This window comes from Musca autumnalis, unplaced genomic scaffold (genome assembly GCF_047663935.1).
Source record: "Musca autumnalis isolate F117 unplaced genomic scaffold, ASM4766393v1 scaffold_4, whole genome shotgun sequence".
Classification (NCBI taxonomy): Eukaryota; Metazoa; Arthropoda; class Insecta; order Diptera; family Muscidae; genus Musca; species Musca autumnalis.
This window is the reverse complement of record NW_027411977.1, coordinates 121382221-121403384: the sequence shown is the minus strand read 5'-3', so window position 1 is coordinate 121403384 and position 21164 is coordinate 121382221. Positions and strand designations below refer to the sequence as shown.

The 21164-nt window shown below is 32.7% G+C and overlaps 1 protein-coding gene across 33 annotated transcripts in view; it reads left to right on the top strand.

The window, feature by feature from the left end:
- Nucleotides 1-21164, top strand: part of Pdp1 (PAR bZIP family member Pdp1) — a 451297-nt gene that overhangs the window by 414256 nt on the left and 15877 nt on the right. For 21 of the 33 annotated variants that reach the window (XM_073980582.1, XM_073980583.1, XM_073980581.1 and 18 more), the window contains 2 exons: nucleotides 6015-6169; nucleotides 16380-16605. In XM_073980582.1, coding sequence (XP_073836683.1) covers nucleotides 6015-6169; nucleotides 16380-16605 — 381 coding nt within the window. The remainder of the gene's footprint in view (nucleotides 1-6014; nucleotides 6170-16379; nucleotides 16606-21164) is intronic. The other 12 variants (XM_073980579.1, XM_073980575.1, XM_073980563.1 and 9 more) reach the window with 1 other exon arrangement.

The following is a 21164-nucleotide window of genomic DNA, read 5'->3' as shown; positions in this document are numbered from 1 at the left end:
TATTTGTTTTCTACAAAAATACAACACCAGTACCATGTGGGGAATTTTGTCCTAATAATGAAAACGGGTTCTAAGACCGATTCTGTGAAAAAAGTTCCCGCACCGGCCGTGATTACTAAAACCCTTTTGATATTTTTTCTACTTAAAATTTTAAATTTGCTTTGTTTGAATAAATATTTGTAGAACAAAATAAAATTCTCACAGGCAAAGTCAACAAAAACAGCCTGTAACTTTCGCGAATTAGTTGCAAATGACTCCATATTCTCTTGTCCGATAGGTCAAAAAAATATAAACATAAAATTCACGAGTTTATAAAGAAAAACCAAAAATTGCAATAGTGTCAAAAAATCCTAATATGGTCCGAAATGGCGCGATTTTAGAACAAATTGGTCCAGAACGCTTTGATAATGATTTTAAATTAGATTACAAAAAAATAAAAATTTTAATGAGAAGCAAATATGTTGTCATAACAGCTAAAATTAAAAAATGCATTACTGAACTTCAATGCATTTGGTGCGGAAACTTTTTTCGCGGTAGAGAAAAATTGACACCGTATTTCATAATAGTTTTTCATGCTCTACACGGCTATGTGGTGGTATTTTTGATATTTGCAAAAAAGTGCAAAAAGTTATATCCCTAATGTACATACATAAAAAATCGTTTTAAATTTCCGAACAAAAAATTACACTATGAAATTTGACCTGATTCTTTTTTGAGGTTTTGCTTGGTAATTGTCTATAACTAGAGGGGAGAAAGGAAACTAACTATCCCCTTTTTCACGGAAGCATTAATAGCATCCTATCCGGAAGGGATAAGCGCCTAATATTTTGCATTAGCAAATTGTGTAGCCGTAATTTTAACGGGTTTGTCAGACTTGAACGATATTCCGTATACGTCCCGATATTAAGCTCACTTATGATTGAAAAGTCTAAAATGCATAAAATCTTCTTAAAATTTGGACTAACATTTTAAAAATACTTGAGAGACATGCAATTTATTTTTACACGGAAAACGTTTTTATAAAAACAAATTGTTTTGAAACAAGTAACAGAAGTACAAAAAAAAAGTCACCAAATAAGTTTTGGAAGCTTCCAGCTTAAATAGTAAGACCTTTAGGGGCAGGTATCATTCCCTACCAAAAAAGTTTGGAGTCCTGATAACATCGACTATTTGCTATTAAATATTCAACACGATCCGAGAAATTGCCATATTGAACGGGCATGAACCAGAGATTTGGGGTCATTATGTCAGGATTATCTCACGAAAGTCATTACATATGTTTCCAAAAAATTCCCGCATGGATAAGAGAGACTTCTCTCATATCAATGAGTAACATGCCGTTTTATATTGATGTCAGACACATATAAACAATTTCCAAAGCAAAATCGTTCAGATTTCGTACCGATTTCTATACGATTCTTCGTTGGGGATTTCGCTTAGATTTAGTTTCGATTTCAATTGATATGTCGGAAACAAATTTCCCTTCGCACAACAACCATCTTATGTATGTATATATCTAACAGCATTGACTGGTTTTATTTTAGTTTGTTGTCAAAAAAATGGATGGTTATAAAATTCGCATATAAAATTTTTAAATATTTTAAATGAATATGCAACATATAATAATTATACCCTCCACCATACGATGGGGGTATATTATGTTTGTCACTCCGTTTGTAACTACTCGAAATAATCATTGTAGACCCTACAAACTATATATATTCTTGATCAGCGTGCAATTCTACATCGATATAGCCATGTCCGTCTGTGGAAATCACTCTAGCGTCCGAACGGATTGACGTAGGTGGATGAAATTTGGGGAAAATCTATTATTTGTACGTAGGACTTTTGGTATTGAAAGCGGACTATGTAGGTCCACGCTTTCGTATAGCCCTCTTACAAAATGACGCGCCGTCGTTTTAAGGAATTTTTAAGATATTTGTCCCATTTTACCACCGAATTGGCTGTAATTTGGCATTTGGTGTCTCTAGAGGCCAAAAAACATTCCTACCAAAGTTGGTTTATATAGGTCCACGTTTTGGTATAGCCCCCATATAACGCCCCATATTAAGTACGCGTCATTTTAATATATTTTGAATGTATTAGTCCCATTTGACAACACAATCGGTTGTAATTTAGTATTTTGTGTTTCCAGAGGCTAAGAAATATTTCTTCCATAAAATGTTTATATAGGTCCTCGTTTTGATATAGCCCCCATAAGACGATATCTCCCGATTTTCGGTATTTTAAAGGTTTTGGCCTCATTATCACACCGAGATGGCTGAATTTGGTATTTAGTCTTCGTTGGGGGTATAGAACTTTCTCCCAGAAATTTGTAGGTATAGGTCCATGCCATCATATAGCCTCCATAGAACGGTACCTTCCGATTTTCGGTATTTTGAGGGTTGCGGCCACCGAAATGGCTGAAATTTGTGGTGGAGGGTATAAAAAGTTCCGTCCGACCGAACTTAACGCTTTTCCTACTTGTTCAAGCTAGTTCTGATAGACTCAACATATTCGTACACAAAGTTTACATTGTTCTCTACTATAGAACAAAATGATGACAACAGTGAAAATCATTCAAAACGTTTGAAATTACAATCTTCGTATAAAAACACAACAAAGAAATATTGATCAATAAAAAAAAGGCGTCAGAGAAAAATTGTTTCCTTCGATATTCCATACCACATTATTCCAAAATCGTTCGGAAATCTTTACGGAGATTCGGAAGGTACCACCGATTTTCATACGACATTATTCCGAAATCGTTCAGAAATCTGTATGAAAATTCGGAAGAAAAAATTCGCCTTCCGAATTTCCCAAAGATTTTCTTTCGGTTTCGTTCAGAGTTCTCACCACTTTCACGTGTAATTCGAATAATATCATTTGAAGTTAGAATTTTTTTCATTTGTAATTCAAATTATTCGATATGTAATTCGAAGTTTTTTCATTGTAACTCGAATTATTCCATTTGTAATTCGAATTTTTCATTTGTAATTTGAATATTTTCAGTTGAAATTACAGACGATAAAATTTGATTTACAAATGGAAAAATTCAAATTACAAATGGAAATATTCAAATAACAAATGAAATAATTCTAATTACAAATGAAAAAATTCGAATTTCAATTGGAATTCACAAATTCCAAGTGAAATGTTACGAATTTCAAATTAAATAATCAAAATACAAATGAAATTCCTCGAATTACATGTGAAAATGGTGTAGTTGGTGCCGGCAAGAGGTTTTTAAGAGTTTTGGCCCATTATTTAAGTTAGAATGGACTTGATCTAGAACAAAATTTGTACCACCGTAATGTGGGTTGCGATGACAACCTGCTGAATATAATTTTGAAAATTCTTGATTTTCAGTTAGTAGACAATCCGAATACATACCAGCAAGGAGAGATCAAAGTCGGGCGGGTCGATTTTACGATACCCTACAAAACTCTAAATATGTAAACTAAAATCAAATCGCTCGAAAATGTATATGAGAGCTATATCCAAATCTGAACCGATTTCAATATAATTTTCCAAACTCTTTTCTTTTCTCATTTCAAATTTCATCAAAAGTGGACATTCATAACAACCCTGCAAACCAATCGTACCAACATCTTAACGAAATCGGAACAAAATTCGGACGCTACGTCCAATGTCGGATCCGAAATCGTAACGTCATCTTAACGAAGGTTGTATGAAGTGGTTGACATAATTTCGGAATGAAATGTCGGATCGAAATCGGATCAGTCAGAATTCGAACCGAAATCGGAAGAAAATCCTTAGAAAATTCGGAAGGAGAATTTCTCTTTGTTATTTTTTTTATTGGAAAACTGCAATTTCAAATGTTTCTTATGATTTTCACTGTTGTTATTATTTTCCAGTTATAGTAGAACAATGTAAACTTCGAGTACAAATATGTTGAGTATATCTGCACTAGCTTAAACATATAATAATGTTGCTTTTATATATAAAATGTTTAAAAATTGTATTTTATGACCAACAACCTTGTTTTTTGACAACAAACTAAATGGTGTATGTTACATATATACAAAAGGTGGTTGTTGTGCGAAGGGAAATTTGTTTCCGACATTTCGCTTTGAAATCTGAAGAAAAACATTGATACATTCGGAGGGAAATTTACTTTCGACATTCTCTCCGAATTCGGAACGAAATCTGAACGAATTCCTCTACGAAAACTCGTATAGAAATCGGAACGAAATCAGAACGATGTTTTTCGAAGCAGATGTGTTGGACATCCGACAATTGGTTTGCTGGAGAGGTAAAATTTGCCAAAATTATTTTGTATTCCAAAGTTCGTCACAAATTTGTGATTTGATCAAAATGGGACATAGCGATGTTAGTGCACCTAATACCTGAAATCGGGCGAAAATATACATATATGGGAGCTACATCCAACTCTAAACAGATTTCTGTATAATTTGACATAACTATTTTTAGTCCGGTGACATTTTTCAAATTTCATCAAATTGAACATAATTTGCGTGCGAAAATATATTACCAGCAAAAAAATTCTTACTAAATAATGTTTTTTTGAGAACCTTTTGGTAGTCGTAACTACTTTTAAAACCCCCTACTAACCCACTAATTTAACACTAAATTAATAGAATGGCTAGTTATTCTGTGGCCACTCGGAGTTGAATGTAAGCAAAGAAATCACCTTTAGAACAGTTGAGGTTGAATTTGTTTCAATTTCAACACACTTCATATTTTTATTTTATTTCGCTCTATGTTGGATTTGATTATGCGGACTTCTGATTTGTATCCAAATTTTTGCCGGGTATTGGAGCTATATCCAAATATGAACCGATTCTTACTAAAATAAATAGCTTTCGTCCTTTGACCAACAAATTATATTCCCTTATCTTTCTGCGAATCGTCAAATAAATACGACCTGTGCTGTGTTTATAAAAATAAATTTTCAGTCAGACGGACGAACGAACATGCTTAAATCGACTCTGTATAGATTATGCAGATCATCAAAAGGAACTATGGGTATATTTCGTTTCCATTGGCATTTTTGGAATTAATGCACATCACTTACCACAGTGTGGTGTAGGGGGCATATACCAATTTTGGTGTAACGATACAACACAATTAAATGTATTTAAAATTAATTTTTTAGCCTTTTGGGGAATAAAAACTCCTTGACAAAGCCCAAAGTCATAGAGGCTAACATGAATTTTTAACGCCTTAAATTCATCAAAATTAAATCTCCTTAAATAAATTAATATTTTTAAATTCTCACTCAAAGTATATAAAATGTAATACTTATTCAAGGAAGTGTTCCATTAATTTGCACTCTACACCACAGCTCATTACTTCAGGTTTTTTTTGCGTTCAAAAAATTGCGTAGAATTTTTTTGTACTTTTATAAATAGTAAATAAAATTGTTTATTTTAGCTATTATTATCAATTACAATACTCTATTGGTTTAAATATTTAAACAAGTGGGCGGACATTGTTGGCCGTTATCAAGGGGTTTGTTCGAAATTACACTAGCCAACATTAGAGTGGTAACTTAACAAAAAAAAAAACCTACGATGCAAGCGTATAAAAGAAACTACACAATGTAATTAAAATATCTTTATTTGTTTAAGAAATAACCGGCGATAAGGAGACAGAAGAATACAAATGTAAAATGTTTAGAGTCGTAAACACGCTTAGAAATAATAAAAACAATGTATCAAAACAAAATGCAAAAAAGAAGAAATAAATGGACAAAGCTTTTAGAACTTGAACATGAACTTGAAAATGAAAAACAAGAATAATAAAATACACTGTTTAAACATGTGTAGAATATAATGAAAAAAAAAAAAAAAACAAAATAAGGCAATGTCGCTTAAACAATGGCCAGACAGTTGGACATGAGTTCTTGTGGGGAATAGGTTTTTTTCTATTTCTTTTTGTGTTTTTGTCTTGCTATTTCTATTTTTCATTACATTTGTACATATTTACTTAATTGAATTAATTGAACTATTTTTACTTTTCTTTTCCAGGTAAATCCACATCGAATAGCAAAGAGGTAATTTGTCCCGATGACAAATACAAAGAAGAAGGTGATCTCTGGAATGTTGAGGCTCAGGCGGCATTTTTGGGCCCCAATTTGTGGGAGAAAACCCTGCCCTACGATGCTGATCTTAAGGTAACACAAGTTAGTATCATCACCATCGCTCGCTCTGTAGTGGCTGCGTCAGTGTTTTTTACTTCAAATACATTTACTTAGTGTTGTACATATTTTGTTTTTAACGGAATAACGTGGGGATGAAATAAAAAATAAATTAAAACAAATATTTTGAACCAATCATCCCCATGTTATAGACTCACATACCTTTTTTGCGGTCATAAAAATAGCATCAAATTAAAAAAAAACACAACAGGAAAATTCCCATTGTCAAATAATGGATTTATATTGAACATTTTGTTTGTAACCTCAAACTACTAGCCCATTTTTAAGGGTAGGTCACCCGTAACATGTAGTTATTCTAAGCAAAAGACAAAAAATTTAAACGCAAGTTTTAGCTAACATATTTTATAAAACATGCATCATTTAAGTTGTCAATTCCATACTATATCTTTCAAATAAATGACATTAACTGCCAAAACACCTGTTTTAAGTGCAAGTGTAAAATGCGGTTTAAGTTCTATTTTTAGAACTGATGAGGTGAATTTACGTTCACGTTTTTACCACACTCTATAATTTTATTTTGCACACTACCGGAATTATGAATGCCATGCTGATTTGGCTGGTAACCCCATTGTTCTTCCAGCTTCACTTGTATTTGTCCTTTTCTGTCAGAAGATTTTATCATCAATATTTGTAATCGGAAGTTTTAACAAGTTGATAGTGGCCTCCTAGCAAAGCAAAAGTCGAATGTCAGACAAATCTAAACAATTTCGGAAGCAAAATCGTTCAGATTTCGTTCCGATTTTTACACGATTTTTCGTAGGAGATTTCGTTACGATTTCAGAGAGAATGTCGAATGTAAATTTTCCTTTCGAATATCCTAATATTTTTTTTCCGATTTCGGTAGGAATTCGGATCGATATGTCGGAAACAAATTTCCCTTCGCACAACAACCACATTTTGTATATATCTCACAAGCAACATTTTAGTTTGTTGTCGAAAAACAAAATGGTTGGTTATAAAATTCGCATATAAAATTTTTAAATATTTTAAATATAAATGCAACATATGACCATAGACAAATAAAAGAATAGACAGAGTAATTGTAGTGTACTTGTTTTTCTGTAGGGGTCGCCCTTACACTCAATATGCTCTGTGTTCCCTCAATTGCATTTTGTTTTGGGGTAAATTGCAAGATTTTGTTGATTTTTTTGATCTGAGGATGTAGATCCGGCCAATATTACCCACATATTGTGTTTTACCATCATAAATAGTTTCAAAATGCATAGTTATTGTCATTTTAAAAATTGAGTATCTCGTAAACTGACTCAATTCTCATTGAGTGAGAGAATTTGACTGAGAGGATTTCTTCGTCTACACATTCATTAGTCTATGTGATAGACTCAACATATACGTTTGAAATTATAATCTTCCAATAAAAAACATAACAAAGAAACATCGATCAATAAAAAGAGGGGTCAGAGGCGTCCTTCCTTATTCCAAAATCGTTCAGAAATCTTTACAAAGATTCGACAGGCATCCGATTTTTATACGACATTATTCCGAAATCGTTCAGAAATCTGTACCAAAATCCGGAAGAAAAAATTCGCCTCCGAATTTCCCAAGGATTTTCTTACGATTTCGTTCCGAATTCTAACCGACATCGATCCGATTTTTCTCCGACATTTCGTTTCGAAATTATGTCAACCACTTCATACAACTTTCGTTAAAATATCGCTACGATTTCGGATCCAACATCAGACGTAGCGTCCGAATTTTGTTCTGATTTCGTTACGATGTCCGTACGATTAGTTTGCTAGGTAAAATCTTCCAATAAAAAACATAACAAAGAAACTTTGACCAGTAAAAAGAGGCGTCAGAGAAAATTTGTTTTCTTCAATATTCATACGACATTATTTCAAAATCGTTCAGAAATCTTTACGAAGATTCGGAAGGTACCTCCGATTTTCATACGAATTTATTCCGAAATCGTTCACAAATCTGTACAAAATTTCGGAAAAAAATCGCATTCCTAATTTCCCAAGAATTTTCTTTCGAATTAATTCGATTTCGCATCCGACATTGGACGTAGCGTCCGAAGTTTGTTCCGATTTCGTTACGATTGGTTTGCTGGGTTAGAACGCTGAGATGCCGACAACTGTGTCACCTGGTTGTCGGAGACCCAGGTTCGAACCGCAGCAAGGTTCATGCTGAAATTATTTTATTTTTGCCTTATTAATGCAAAGGTCATTTAATAGTAATATTTGATTTAATTCAGTTTCCACAGAAATCCGGTCATAGCAACTCAAGACCGGATTTTTGTTAACGAAAAACTAAGCTGCAAAGTAGTAGTTCGCAAGTTCAGTCCTAGTCCTAGAAGGGGATAAAATAAAAATGTAGATTCTAAACTTTAATAAATTCACCTCAATAGTTCTTGAAATAGAACATATCGCACCTTTTCAACAAAAAGGTAGTAACTCAAAATTTCTTTTTTTAGTAGAGACGAAAACTGTTGCTAGTAACTCTGAAGAAATAGAGAGTGGCATAACTGTATTTCTTGGCGAAAGAATAGGCAAAATAACTTTAAAAATTTGGAATTACTACCCTTTTGTTAAAAATGTGCGCTTTTTCAAATTTTTTGTCGACTCTCAGTGGCTGTAGCATAATTACATATTTGCCTAATGGGTTAGTATGCTGATTTGTAAGTAGTTATTGCATATTAATATGCCAATACAAATTGGTAACCAAATGTTGAATTTGAAAGTAAATTAACTAATTTAACAATACGGTGCTATTTTTATGACCAACACTGTTTGACGAATGTTTGTGAAATTGACTACTCATACACACCTATACATACGTACACCTACTTACAATAAACTACTCCGTCATTTTTTGTAATTTGAAATATGTATTTTAGTTGTATCTCAACAGTTCCACTGGAAATTCTAAACGTTTAAATTATGATTTGATTCATAATTCGAATCAAGAATATCTTAAGTAGGAAGTGCTTTATTTGTAATATGATTCTTTTCACATGCAATTTGAGTTATTTTGTAAAAAATAATATGTGTGTTCCCATATTTTTTTATTGGTAAAAGTAATAAAAGAGCAACTTTATTCAAAATGTACGGGAACGGAAAAATGAAAAAAAGTCAAAAAATTGGAACAAATGTAAAATTCGGCATAAAAGCCAATTAGAAGGCGCCAAAAATGTTACTATTTTTTACACGCTCATATTTGCTGTGTAAAAAGTTGTTAAAGAGAGCGTCATTCAGCTTCATTTTTGTTTAAAGATAATTGAATATTTTACAATTTTTTTTTTGCGGTAAGGGTTTTTTTGTAAAATGTGTAAATGTAATAAAAATTGTAAAAACTTTTTAGTTCTGGAACAAAGCTAATATTAATATAATAGAAGAATTCTCAAAAAATTACTACTAACATATTTCGATTTATATTTTGAAAATGGAGTAGCTTTATGAACATGAACCGAATAACTAATACATACATCGAGTAAAATTTATTTATTTGTAGAAAAGGATCAATAAAGAATTATAAAAATTACAACGACACAAAATATTTTTTTTGCAAATAAATAAATTTTATCACTCGATACTCCCGAAATGAATACATATCACCACACACACAGTGTCGTTACTAAATTTGATGCTTTTGAAGTAGTGGCAAACCATTAAATATGTTTTCATTTTTTTTGTGTAAAAATGTGCGAAAACATCAACACATACATACATATAAAGACAGTGTCTTTTAATTTTTTTTTAATATTCTTAAATGTAAATAACATTATGTCTCAACACAGTATGGATTTTTAAATCAAGAGATTACATATGAAAATTCTTAAGATCTTGACTGATAAATAGGGAAAGAAGGCCGGGATATCTAAAAAATCGTATTAACATTTTAAAAAATTTAATAATTTTATTAGGGTATGGAAATGCGTTATTGACATACATATGGTAATATTCAAAAAAGTTTTACAATCGTTGAAGTTGAGGTTCACCATTTAATAAGTCGCGAACTGTTGATATATTTTATAAAATATGGATACATTTATATTAATTGAAGTGTTTTAGCCAAGATCTCATAATATGGACCATAACAATTAATTTTCGTGGAAGCTGCGTTGGTGGTAATATAAAAAAATGGGAAAAATGTGTTGAAGTAATCAAGTTTTTTTGTGTTCTTTCTTGATTTCTGGCCAAACCGCGCAAAATTCAAACCTGTGCTCAAAGAAAGAACTAAAGAATACCCCTTGGGAAACATGGTTCTAGTGCATGAATTTTCGATATATACACTACATCCCACTAAAATCGATGCTGACATTTTGAAGTTTTGATTTCAGTGTTTTTCGAATTTTTCTTATAATTATATGGTGCAACTGGATAATATTTTCAAACTAGTTACAGGATTGTAGAACTCGCGATTCCACGTCGTTCGATGTATATCTCATGAGTGTGCTCCCTACAGCTTCCTAGTAATAGGAGCCCAAAGGCCAAAATTTTGTGCGTAAATTTTCTGAAAAAACCTATTTTTTGGTTTTAAATCTTACAACTGTCGTACAGGTACCCCTGAACCCCGCGTGATTTTAGTTTTTTTACGTGCCGGATCTAATAAGACCTTTCGCGTTCAAATCCATCCACTAAAACGCCGGATATATATACCTTGAAAGTAGGAAATTCTGCAAAAATATATTTTGACAATTCCGCAAATTGAACCGCGCTTTTCTCTGATTATTTTTACATAAATGTAATCCTTTATACGCGATTATAATATTTGCCAAAAAGAGGTGTCACAAATTACAAAGATTCGGGAGTAATATCCCTATTTATCCCAAAATAGGATGTGGTGGCACATCCGCAGTTCTTGACGAATCTGTCTAAAATCATTTATATTGACGTATTTTTAATAGGCGGCCATTGAAATCGGATGCACCTTATAATCATATGCACATCGCGTAATTTTTGCTCAATTGAAGGTTTTTTGAATAGTAAGATGCAACTGATGGCACACTTTGGCCGCTGAATGAAACATGGGAAAATCCATGCATATTGATAGACATGGACTCCCTGTATCCCAAAAGCACATGCACCTCAACTGATTTAAACGGATTCGCGAATTACACGCTTTTTAACTTTTGTGTTTTTTCTTTGATTGTGATTTCAATATTACTCTGTACTTCTTATTTCTATTGCTTATCACAGAAAGCAAATATACTTTCACGATGACTAATTACTTTTTTCGTAGAAGTTTAAGCAAAATACTTCAGGATTTGGATGGAAATTTAGCGAAATAATGGAATAACTGCCAACATTTATTTTTCAAATTTTTCGTATTTAACCAAAAATATAATTTTGAAATAATTTCCAACAATAAGTTTCCGTTCTTTGTTGTTGCTGTAATATGCAAGTTATAAGCGCGATCTTTATAATTTTGTTCTCACATTTTTCTACGCGTTGTCTAGATTCTGTACGTATTTTTAAATTATTTTTTTTAGAGATTTTTTGGCCTCTGATTTAGAATAAATAAAATTTATTCCAAGATTTCTTCAATATTTTTTGATTTTCCGCGACAATAAAAATAAATTTAGCAAATATTTTAGCATCTACGGATAGATATTAAATGCTGCTAACGATTCATATATACATGTTCTTATTACAGCACAATAGGAATTTTTAAATATTTTTTCTTTACAAGAGAGTAAAACCGCATATAACTTTTGAGTGCAGCGTCCAATTTTGTGAACGCGAACAGATTTGAAACCACGATTTTTTTTCGTAACCCATGTACCAAAAATGGCGGATGTGCTCGCCAAAAAAGTTTTTAATTTTTTTTCTATGTAATTGTAAAGGAAATTTGAAATTTACCATATGTATATAAAACGTTTGCTCCATAAGCCGAACTAAGAATATATTTTTTTTATAAAAAAGTAAAGAAATTATCAATCTCTCAATACAATTTTGCGAAATTTTTTCGAGCCCAAATTTCATCACATTTTCACAAATTTCATCAAAATTTCTGTCCAATTTTGTGTTTAATGAGTCAAATACATGAAATCATATTCATGCTCTGGGACCCAAGGAAAACAACGAATTGCAGAGCAAACAACAACAAAACCGTTGTTTAACAGAAATAAGCTGTTTCGTTAATGCAGAAACTGACGTCAGTCAGGGTAAAATTAAATGCAGATCTTAATGCAAATTAACGCTGCCTCATCCCGAACATTTGGTATACATTCAATACCTTCATTTGGAATTTTTCCTCATAAAAACTGAATGACCTTCACAACCGAGGGACACACAATGTTTGGTCCCAAAATAATTATACCGCAGTCGGGATCAGGGTAACAGTAATTTGGCCTTGTTCGTTTGTTTTTCTATTCGGTCGAAGCATGGGGAAAGATGGTACCGATATAAAAGACACTTTGATACCGTGAAAAATTGGCTTCATCGAAGTAACGATTTCAGACCCCGAAGTGCGACAATTTAGAGTCGATTTGGTCCTGTCTGCTCTCGTGGGATCCAACATTATATTTCTTCCAGACATTGCTCGAACTTGGACTATATCGGATCAAACCTTCCTCCCACACAAAATTTTAAAAATTTTTACAAGTCAGTGTAGTGTCTCGGATAGTTTTGAAATTTGTACAATAAGTAGTCCTCGCGGCCTCTATTACGACGGTATAACTTTTACTTCCTGAGATTATTAACTTAAATCTCAAAAAAACCCTACCGGTACCGAATAAAATTATTGATAAGTAATACGAATTGGATATTTGAATCAAATGTAAGATAACATCTCTTGTTGCTCCCTTGTAAACTTTCAATATTGTCACTTAAGTCTTTTCATGTGTAAGTCCATGTTCTTTTCCAGAGATACGGCCCCAAAATGACATACACTTCTTACACAAAAGATTTGTAGATTCTGTGGCCTTTTTAAGGGGTAGCAGACTTTAATCAAGCCCGGAGTTGTGAAAGAAAAAACACTCGATTCCAACTCCGGGTAACAATTGGTTTTACCTGTATATATGGAGATAAAATACACATTGGAATAATGGTCTCGAGAAGACCTACAAGATCTTCATCTCATAGAAGGCCCACTGGTCTTCTCAATTTGTGTTCTAAAAGAAGTCATTATTTTCTGCTATGAAAGAAACAACAATAGGACTTCTATGGAAGAAAAATCCTGCCGATTTTAAATAAAAAGACCAACTGGTATATTATAGAAATGATGTGGAAACCTAACGGACTTCTTTCTGGACCCTTCTTCTGTAAGATTGTCTGCCTATCATTATTTTAAAAAAAGTCCCTATTCGTATACTATTCGAAAATGTAAGAGAAGACCTTTTGGACTACTATTGAAGAACCACGGGTCTATTATGATGATTTTCAAAAGAAGACCAAGTTGTAATATGTTGTATTCATTGCAGTGGCGGAATTTATTTTCTGAGTCAACTCAGAAGTTGCTATCAGAGTTGTAGAAAAATTGGGCTCGAATGGCTCGACTGAAAAGTAGGGAATATCATTTTTTAACCATAGGAAGAACGCCATTGCTTTTGGTGAAAATCGGTCCAGATTTGGATATAACTTCCACATATATATTCGCCCATTTTTGTTCAACACCATATTTGTTGCAACAAATCCGCTATATATGTCCGATTTGGATGAAATTTGGAAAGTGTGACTAAATTCGGTCTAGAAGTAAAAGTGTGAAATTATATCGAAATTAATGTGAAATCGGTCCAGATGTGGATATAGCTTCCATATATATTTTCGACTGCTTTAACGTATTTGCTGCACCAAACAGGCACATTTGGAATGTGTGACTAAATTCGATATAGAGAAAAATGTGTCAAATTATATCGAAATCGGTCCAGATTGGGATATAGCTTCCATATATATTTTGGCTCGATTTTAGGTGTTTGCTGCACCAAACACGCTATATATGTCCGATTTCGATGAAATTTCGAATGTTTGACTGAGATCGGTCTAGAAATAAATGTGCCAAATTATATCGAAATCTGTTCAGATTTGGATATAGCTCCCATATGTACGAGTATTTTCGGCCGATTTCATGTATTTGCTGCACCAAACACGCTATTTACGTCCGATTTTTATGAAATTTGGAATGCGTGACTGAATTCGGTCTAGAAATAAATGTGCCAAATTATATCGAAATCTGTTCAGATTTGGATATAGCTCCCATATATATTTCATGTGTTTGCTGTACCAAACTCGCTATATATGTCCGATTTTGATGAAATTTCTAATGTGTGACTGAATTCGGTCTAGCTCTCATACATATTTTCGCCCGATTTAATGTTTTGCTGCCCCAAACTCGCTGTATATGTCCGATTTTGATGAAATTTCGAATGTGTGACTGAATTCGGTCTAGAAATAAATGTGCCAAATTATATCGAAATCGGTTCAGATTTGGATATAGCTCATTTATATATTTTCGCCCGATTTTTGGTGCTTGCTGGTGTTTTTTTCTGACCAAAACCCCAATTTTTATCGTTATCGATTTTTATTTCTATATGAGATTCGATAGTAAACATATTGATTAAAAGATGTGGGCGTGACGTGCTCCTAAAAAAGAAATCTTCCCTTATTTTGAAAAATATGTATTTGTTTGCATATTTCTTGAGTAAGAAATAGCCAATTCTCAGAAACTATAACAGATATTGTGTTCATTCTTTTTTGTTAAATAGGTAGATTGTTGCCTTTACGAACGGTTTTTATAAATAACAGTAGCGTTTACACGAAGCGAGATATTTTATTTTTCCTCAGGTTCTAATTTTTAGTGCAATTCCAACTTTAGTGGACTAACAGCATAGGGAACAGCATGTTTCGCAGAATGATGCCTAAGAGTGTCCTCTTTCAGACCATATATAATTTTGTAAACGAGAATTCCTTCCGTTTAACACTTTTTTAAATTTTTTGACATTTTTTTGGGTAAAAATATGTGCTTTTCTTACCGTTTTCCAATATGAATTATTGTTTTTTTTTTATTAAATGAGTTTTTATATGGATTATAAGAGATTTTTTTTTAATTTTTAAACAAATTTTGATTTGTTTTTAATATTTGGTATTTTTATGGTTATTTATTGGGGTTCACTTTGACCTTGAATGCCTCTGCTACTACTAAGCCGAATTTGATTCAGATATTATGAAAATATATATCTCTATCCCTTAGGGTTTTCCCGGTTTTTATCTAGCTCTAAAACTTCACTTTTTCTGAATTTTGTGTGGAACCCGTTCTATGCCTGGAACTAATATTACCATATGCAAAATTGTGACCGATTCGGTTATTCCCTTCGAGAGTTATCGATCGCACCATTTTAGCAATAAATGTTGAACTTTTGTGGGGAAGATACCGGAAGTAGTAGACCACCGATATGGTCCATCTTGGACTTAAACTAAGTTTGTAAAATCTATTCGAATTCTGTTTCTACGGTTTAAAAGTGACGGGCATAGTTTATTCATTAATTCAATATTAGTTGTGATAAATGTGAAAAGATATTTCTCGGGAAATATCATTTTGTTTCCCGGGAAAATCCCCTAAACAAAAACCGAGAATTCCCGGGAATTCCCGGTGCGGGATTTCCATACCCAAAACCCTACTATCCCTTCAAAAATTACAGATTTTTGACCAGGAAAAAATTATGTATTCCGAACCACTGTGCTTAGTTTATTTCGACTATTTCCACATTTTAGTTATTTTTTCTCAGTTTACAATTCTGCCAAGATCTCGGATAAAGATTAATTCTATGATGAAATGGTGTCCAATGTCACAATTGGTATTATGTTGAAAAATCACGCAGTTGAGAAAATGTCTAATTAAATTTCACAATTTTTGTTCTAACTGTTCCCACAATTAGGCAGTATAGAATGAGTATTAATTACTAATTCCTGAACTCGTGGCGGTAACCCCCTGAATTCTTCTGTCGCTTAGGCATTGACATTTAGAAGATAAATAGTGTGACTTGATTTTAATAATCCATACAGCTACTAAACATTTGGTCCAAAAAAATACTCAAATCACTATACCATTGCCAACAAAATACACATACTTGAACATAATACACACATGCATATGTGTAAAACATTTCGTTTTTTCACAAACACTTTTTTTTAAAAAAGCAATACATTCGCTACACAACCAAAACAAACTTAACCAAAAAAAAATCCAAAATATTTTTTCTTATAATTCATAACAGTATGCCGATTTAGATGAATTTTTATCGGAGAACAATATACCTGATGGCTTGCCTGGTACCCATTTGGGTCATTCGAGTAGTTTGGGTCATCGTTCAGATTCCCTAAGTCATGCAGCTGGTCTGTCCCTGGGACTCGGACACATAACGACAAAACGTGAACGATCACCGTCGCCGTCAGATTGTATAAGTCCGGATACCTTAAATCCACCATCACCAGCTGAGTCAAGTGAGTACCAACCAACAATAACAACAACAAAAAGAAAATAAACAAATAAAAACAAAGCAAAAGAAAATAACCCAGGGTTTTTTTAGTTTAGATTGATAGATGATACCCCTTTATATTACATTTCCTGATTTTCATTTTTGTAATTTTTTATTTTAATTAATATCGTATTTGAACATTTTTGTAGATCTTTACTAACATATATTCAGACTTTTTTTGTTTTCAAAATTACAACAACATTTTGGTATGGACACAATAGTTATTTAGAGTATATCTATTAATTAAATAAAATTATATTGTAATAATAAAATGTTTATTATTCTTTATTATACATACAGATTTTTTGTATATTTTTGTTTGTAAATTATTAATTTTTATTAACTTATAAATTTAAAGAAATCATACTGAAATTCATCAAATGCTAAATGTTAAAATTGACATTGATAAACTGTTACAGCTTAGACAAACAAAATGTTAAGGGATTTTTTGTATGTTTATTTCAAAATCAACTAAAATTACCTAAAAAATCTATAACAACGCTCGTTCTATAAAAAATAATAATAAATCTGATTTCTATTTTATTGCATAATTTTACGAAATTTTTATATCGTAGAAAATTTAAAAATTTACTAGGAATTTTACAATAAAAATAAACATTGCATTGTTTTGTGTGAGTTTGTAAAATTAAGAAAAATCAGGGAAGCAAAGGCAGCATGTGGGCTTTGCCATTACAGAGAAATATCGGGAGTAGCTATTTTTATGTCGAACTATTTGTTGTTGTTTTTTATAGTCAGAATTAATCGTTGTTTTATTATTTTTTAAAAAAAGCTTTTTTATTAGTTGGGCAAATTCGGGAAGTGTTTCTAATACAGCAAAAAAATCATTATCATTAGTTTACATTACTATATAGTATCATAGTACTATAGTAGTAGTCGTAACTACTTACAAAACACCGTACTAACCCGTTATTTGAACAAGGTTATATCGCACTGAATAACTATTCATTTTTGGGCCACTAGAAGTTGAAAAATAGGCTTCAAAAACATGTGTTCTATTTTTAGAACAGTTGAGGTGAAATTGTTTTCAGTTTATTTTTATTTATTTATTTTGCTCTCTGCCATATTTGATCATACGAACTTCTGATTCATTGCTTAGTAAGGAGTAAAATAAATAGTTTTGCATTGTACAAATTTTAAGGAATAACCTATTAGTTTTCAGCTTAGTGCTAATGCAGAAAGTAGCTTGTTTACAAAAGTAGTTAGGGGGGTTTCTTCAAAAAAAAAAAAAAAAAAAATCAATTGTTCCCTCGAGTAGATACGTGTCCAAAGAAATATTTTAATTGAGAATTTCGTGATAGAACCCAAACTCGTTTAATTTTCCTGTAAGCAATTGGCATAGCTTTTTACAGCAATAACCCTGCCTTTGCAAATGCCAGTATTGGCAAGACAATAGCAAAAATACAAACCCTTTTTCACAAATACATTTATAAATTTTTAAATATGTATAGAGACAAGTAAAAAAGTATCAGTCGGCTTTGCCGACAGAGATATACCCTCAGCCTGTGTATATTGAAACAATTATTTCCCAAAAATGTATGTATTTAGGGGGTTTTAAAAATTTTGGGCGTTTGAACCGACAAAAATGTTGGTAGGATTAAAGAGCAAAAGTTTTGCGGAGGAGATACTAAAAGGAATTGATCGACATTGACCATTATGGAAGTGGATCTCCAGGCACTACATATGGTGCCTATGGGGTTTTTACACCCTTCAGGCAGTTTGCTCAAGAAGTATGGACTTGCCCCTTAAAAAAACGTTTACCATCGTAATTGAGGCAGCGAATACAAGTTGCTTCAACAAAAATCAAAGTGATTCGATATCAGGTCTTAAAGTGAACTTATCCGAAATTTTGTGTGGGAGGTACCGGATGGAGTAGACAAATATAGTCCATATTTGAACCTGATCTATATCTGGTAGATATGTTAGGATGTGTAAAGTATGGACCAATTCGGCCACTCCCTTCAAGAGTTACCGTACGAACAATTTTTCCGAACATATTTGAACTTTTGTGGGGGAGGTACCTGAAGAAGTAGACCGATATGGCTTATCTTCGAACTTAAACTATGTTTGGACAAAATATAACTAAGGCCAAATGTTGGGCCAAATCGGCAGATCCGTTCTAGAGTTATCTTGCGATCCAACCACCTTACACGGTGTCATAGCGGTTCTTTGCAACTTTCATGTTATTTTCTCCGGAAGTATGGACTTGCCCCTAATAAAACTTGTACCGCCGTATGGGGGGCAGTGAATACAAGTTGATAAAACAAAAATTAAAGCGATTCGAGAATTGGCCCTAAACTGAACTTTTCCGAAATTTTGTGCGGGAGGTACCCGAAGGAGTAAACCGATTGAGTCCAGATTGCAACCTTATCTAAGTCTGGTACACATTTCAGGATGTGCAAAGTATGGACCAAATCGGTTACTAACTTCAAGAGTTATCGTGCGCACAAATTTTCCGAACATTTTCGAACTTTTGTGGGGGAGGTACCGGAAGGAGTGGACCGATATAACCCATCTTCGAACTTAAATCAAATCTGGACAAAATATTTCGATACCTAAAATTTGAACCGAATCGATTGATCCGCTCGAGAGTTATCGTGCGCACCAGCCAGCCAGACAGACAGACGGACAGACAGACAGACGGACGGACATTGCTAGATCTACTCAAAATTGTCTGAAACGGATATCGTACAAACATACTTGGGGTCTAAAACCATTATTTCGATGAGGCACATTTTTGGTCGTATCAAAGTGTAAATACCCTCTTTAGCCTAAAGGCTGAGGGTATAAAAAGTATGAATGTATTGGTGAAAATGGTTTGTAACTTTGCTATTGTCTTGCCAATACTGTCTGTGTGTAAACGCCTAGTAAACCACATTTCCGACCGACGGTGGTTCTGGAATCGATTTTCCTGGCCAAAACCCCAATTTTTTTGTCGTCACCGATTGTTAATTTCTATATGTGATTATATAGTAAATATATTGAAACCAAGTATACCAACAAATTAGGTCAAAATATTGGAAGGTGTGGGCGTGGCGTGCTTCCAAACACGCTCTTTTTTTGCAATTTTGGAAAATACGTAATTTTTGCAAATTTCTGAAGAAAGAAATTGATATTTCTCAGAAACTATAACATATATTGGGTTCATTGTTTTATGTTAGGTAGGTAGGATTGTTGTATTTAAGATAGATTTCAATAAATTACCGTGGAATTTACACGAAGTGAACTATTTTATTTTTCCTCAGGTACTTTATTTTAGTGAAATTCCAATTTTAGTAGACTAGAACTTTTAGGGAACAGCTTGGAACAAAGTTTCGTTTTCACAGAATGATGCCCAAAACTGTCCTCTTTCAGCCCATATATACCTTTGTACCCGTCCCGTTCCCTCCGTTTTACATTTTACATCTTTTGATATTACATGGGTAAAAATTTGTGTTGTTTCATACCGTTTCCCATATAAATTAGAGCTTTTTACACAAAGGACATTTTAAATATATGAGTTTTTATAAGAGTTATGTATATGAGTTTCATGAAAACCCAAAGAGGATTTTTTTAATATCGGAAAAAAATTAAATTTTTTGAAAACAATTTTTGAGGTTTTTAACTTTTTGTTTTTTATGTTTTGTTTATAAGTGTTTGACATTTTTTAGATAGTTAGAACATATCGCTCATTTACTCAAAAAATGACATAACTCAAAAAATGCGTTTTCTGAGTTAGCAATTTATATTTTTTCTACGACTTGTACTTTATCTTGTGTCAAATTGTCGTGCTGATATCCCAAAAACTCGACGAGCGACCGCTCATTTACTACGAGTCTCACATAATTCAACACAAATATTTTTTGAGTTTATGAAGCACTAAAACTCTTCAAATCTTGCTTGATCTCTTGATATCTGGCCAGCTGTTTCCAAAATATCCATGTAGTTAATTTAGTTTTGTGTAATAATCTTTTTAAGTTGGGAAGTCAAATTTCAATCACCAAATTAAAACGCGTTTTTCTCGAAACTGGATTTTTTTGAGATGTGTCACTCTTTGAGTAAATAAGCGATATGAAAAACTCAAAAACACTCATATTTTGTATCAAAAAAAAAAAAAAAACTCAAATTTTTAACTTTGAGCTTGAATTCCTCTGCAACTAATTGGAAGGTTTTTAATGCGTCGGAAAGCTGATTATGTTGTCTGTCCAAGAATTATGAAAATATCTCTATCCGTTCAAAAGTTACAGAGTTTTGTGCAGGAAAAACGATTCTAAACCACTGCGACAGTGCCTGTCCTCAGAATTAGATTGTCAGGATTATTTCCAAAGTCGTTGTTTAAAATTGTATTAAAACAGATATTTTTATTAGGCCAAAATTTGGCATTGTTCACTACATAGTGGGCAACCAGGAAAGACTATAGTTTAGGATCTCGCCACATATTTTCATTAGCTTTTTTGTTTTGTTTTTTCTTCAACAAAAAAATTGTGTCCAAGTGTCAATTGTTCGCTCGAATGGATAAGTGTCCAA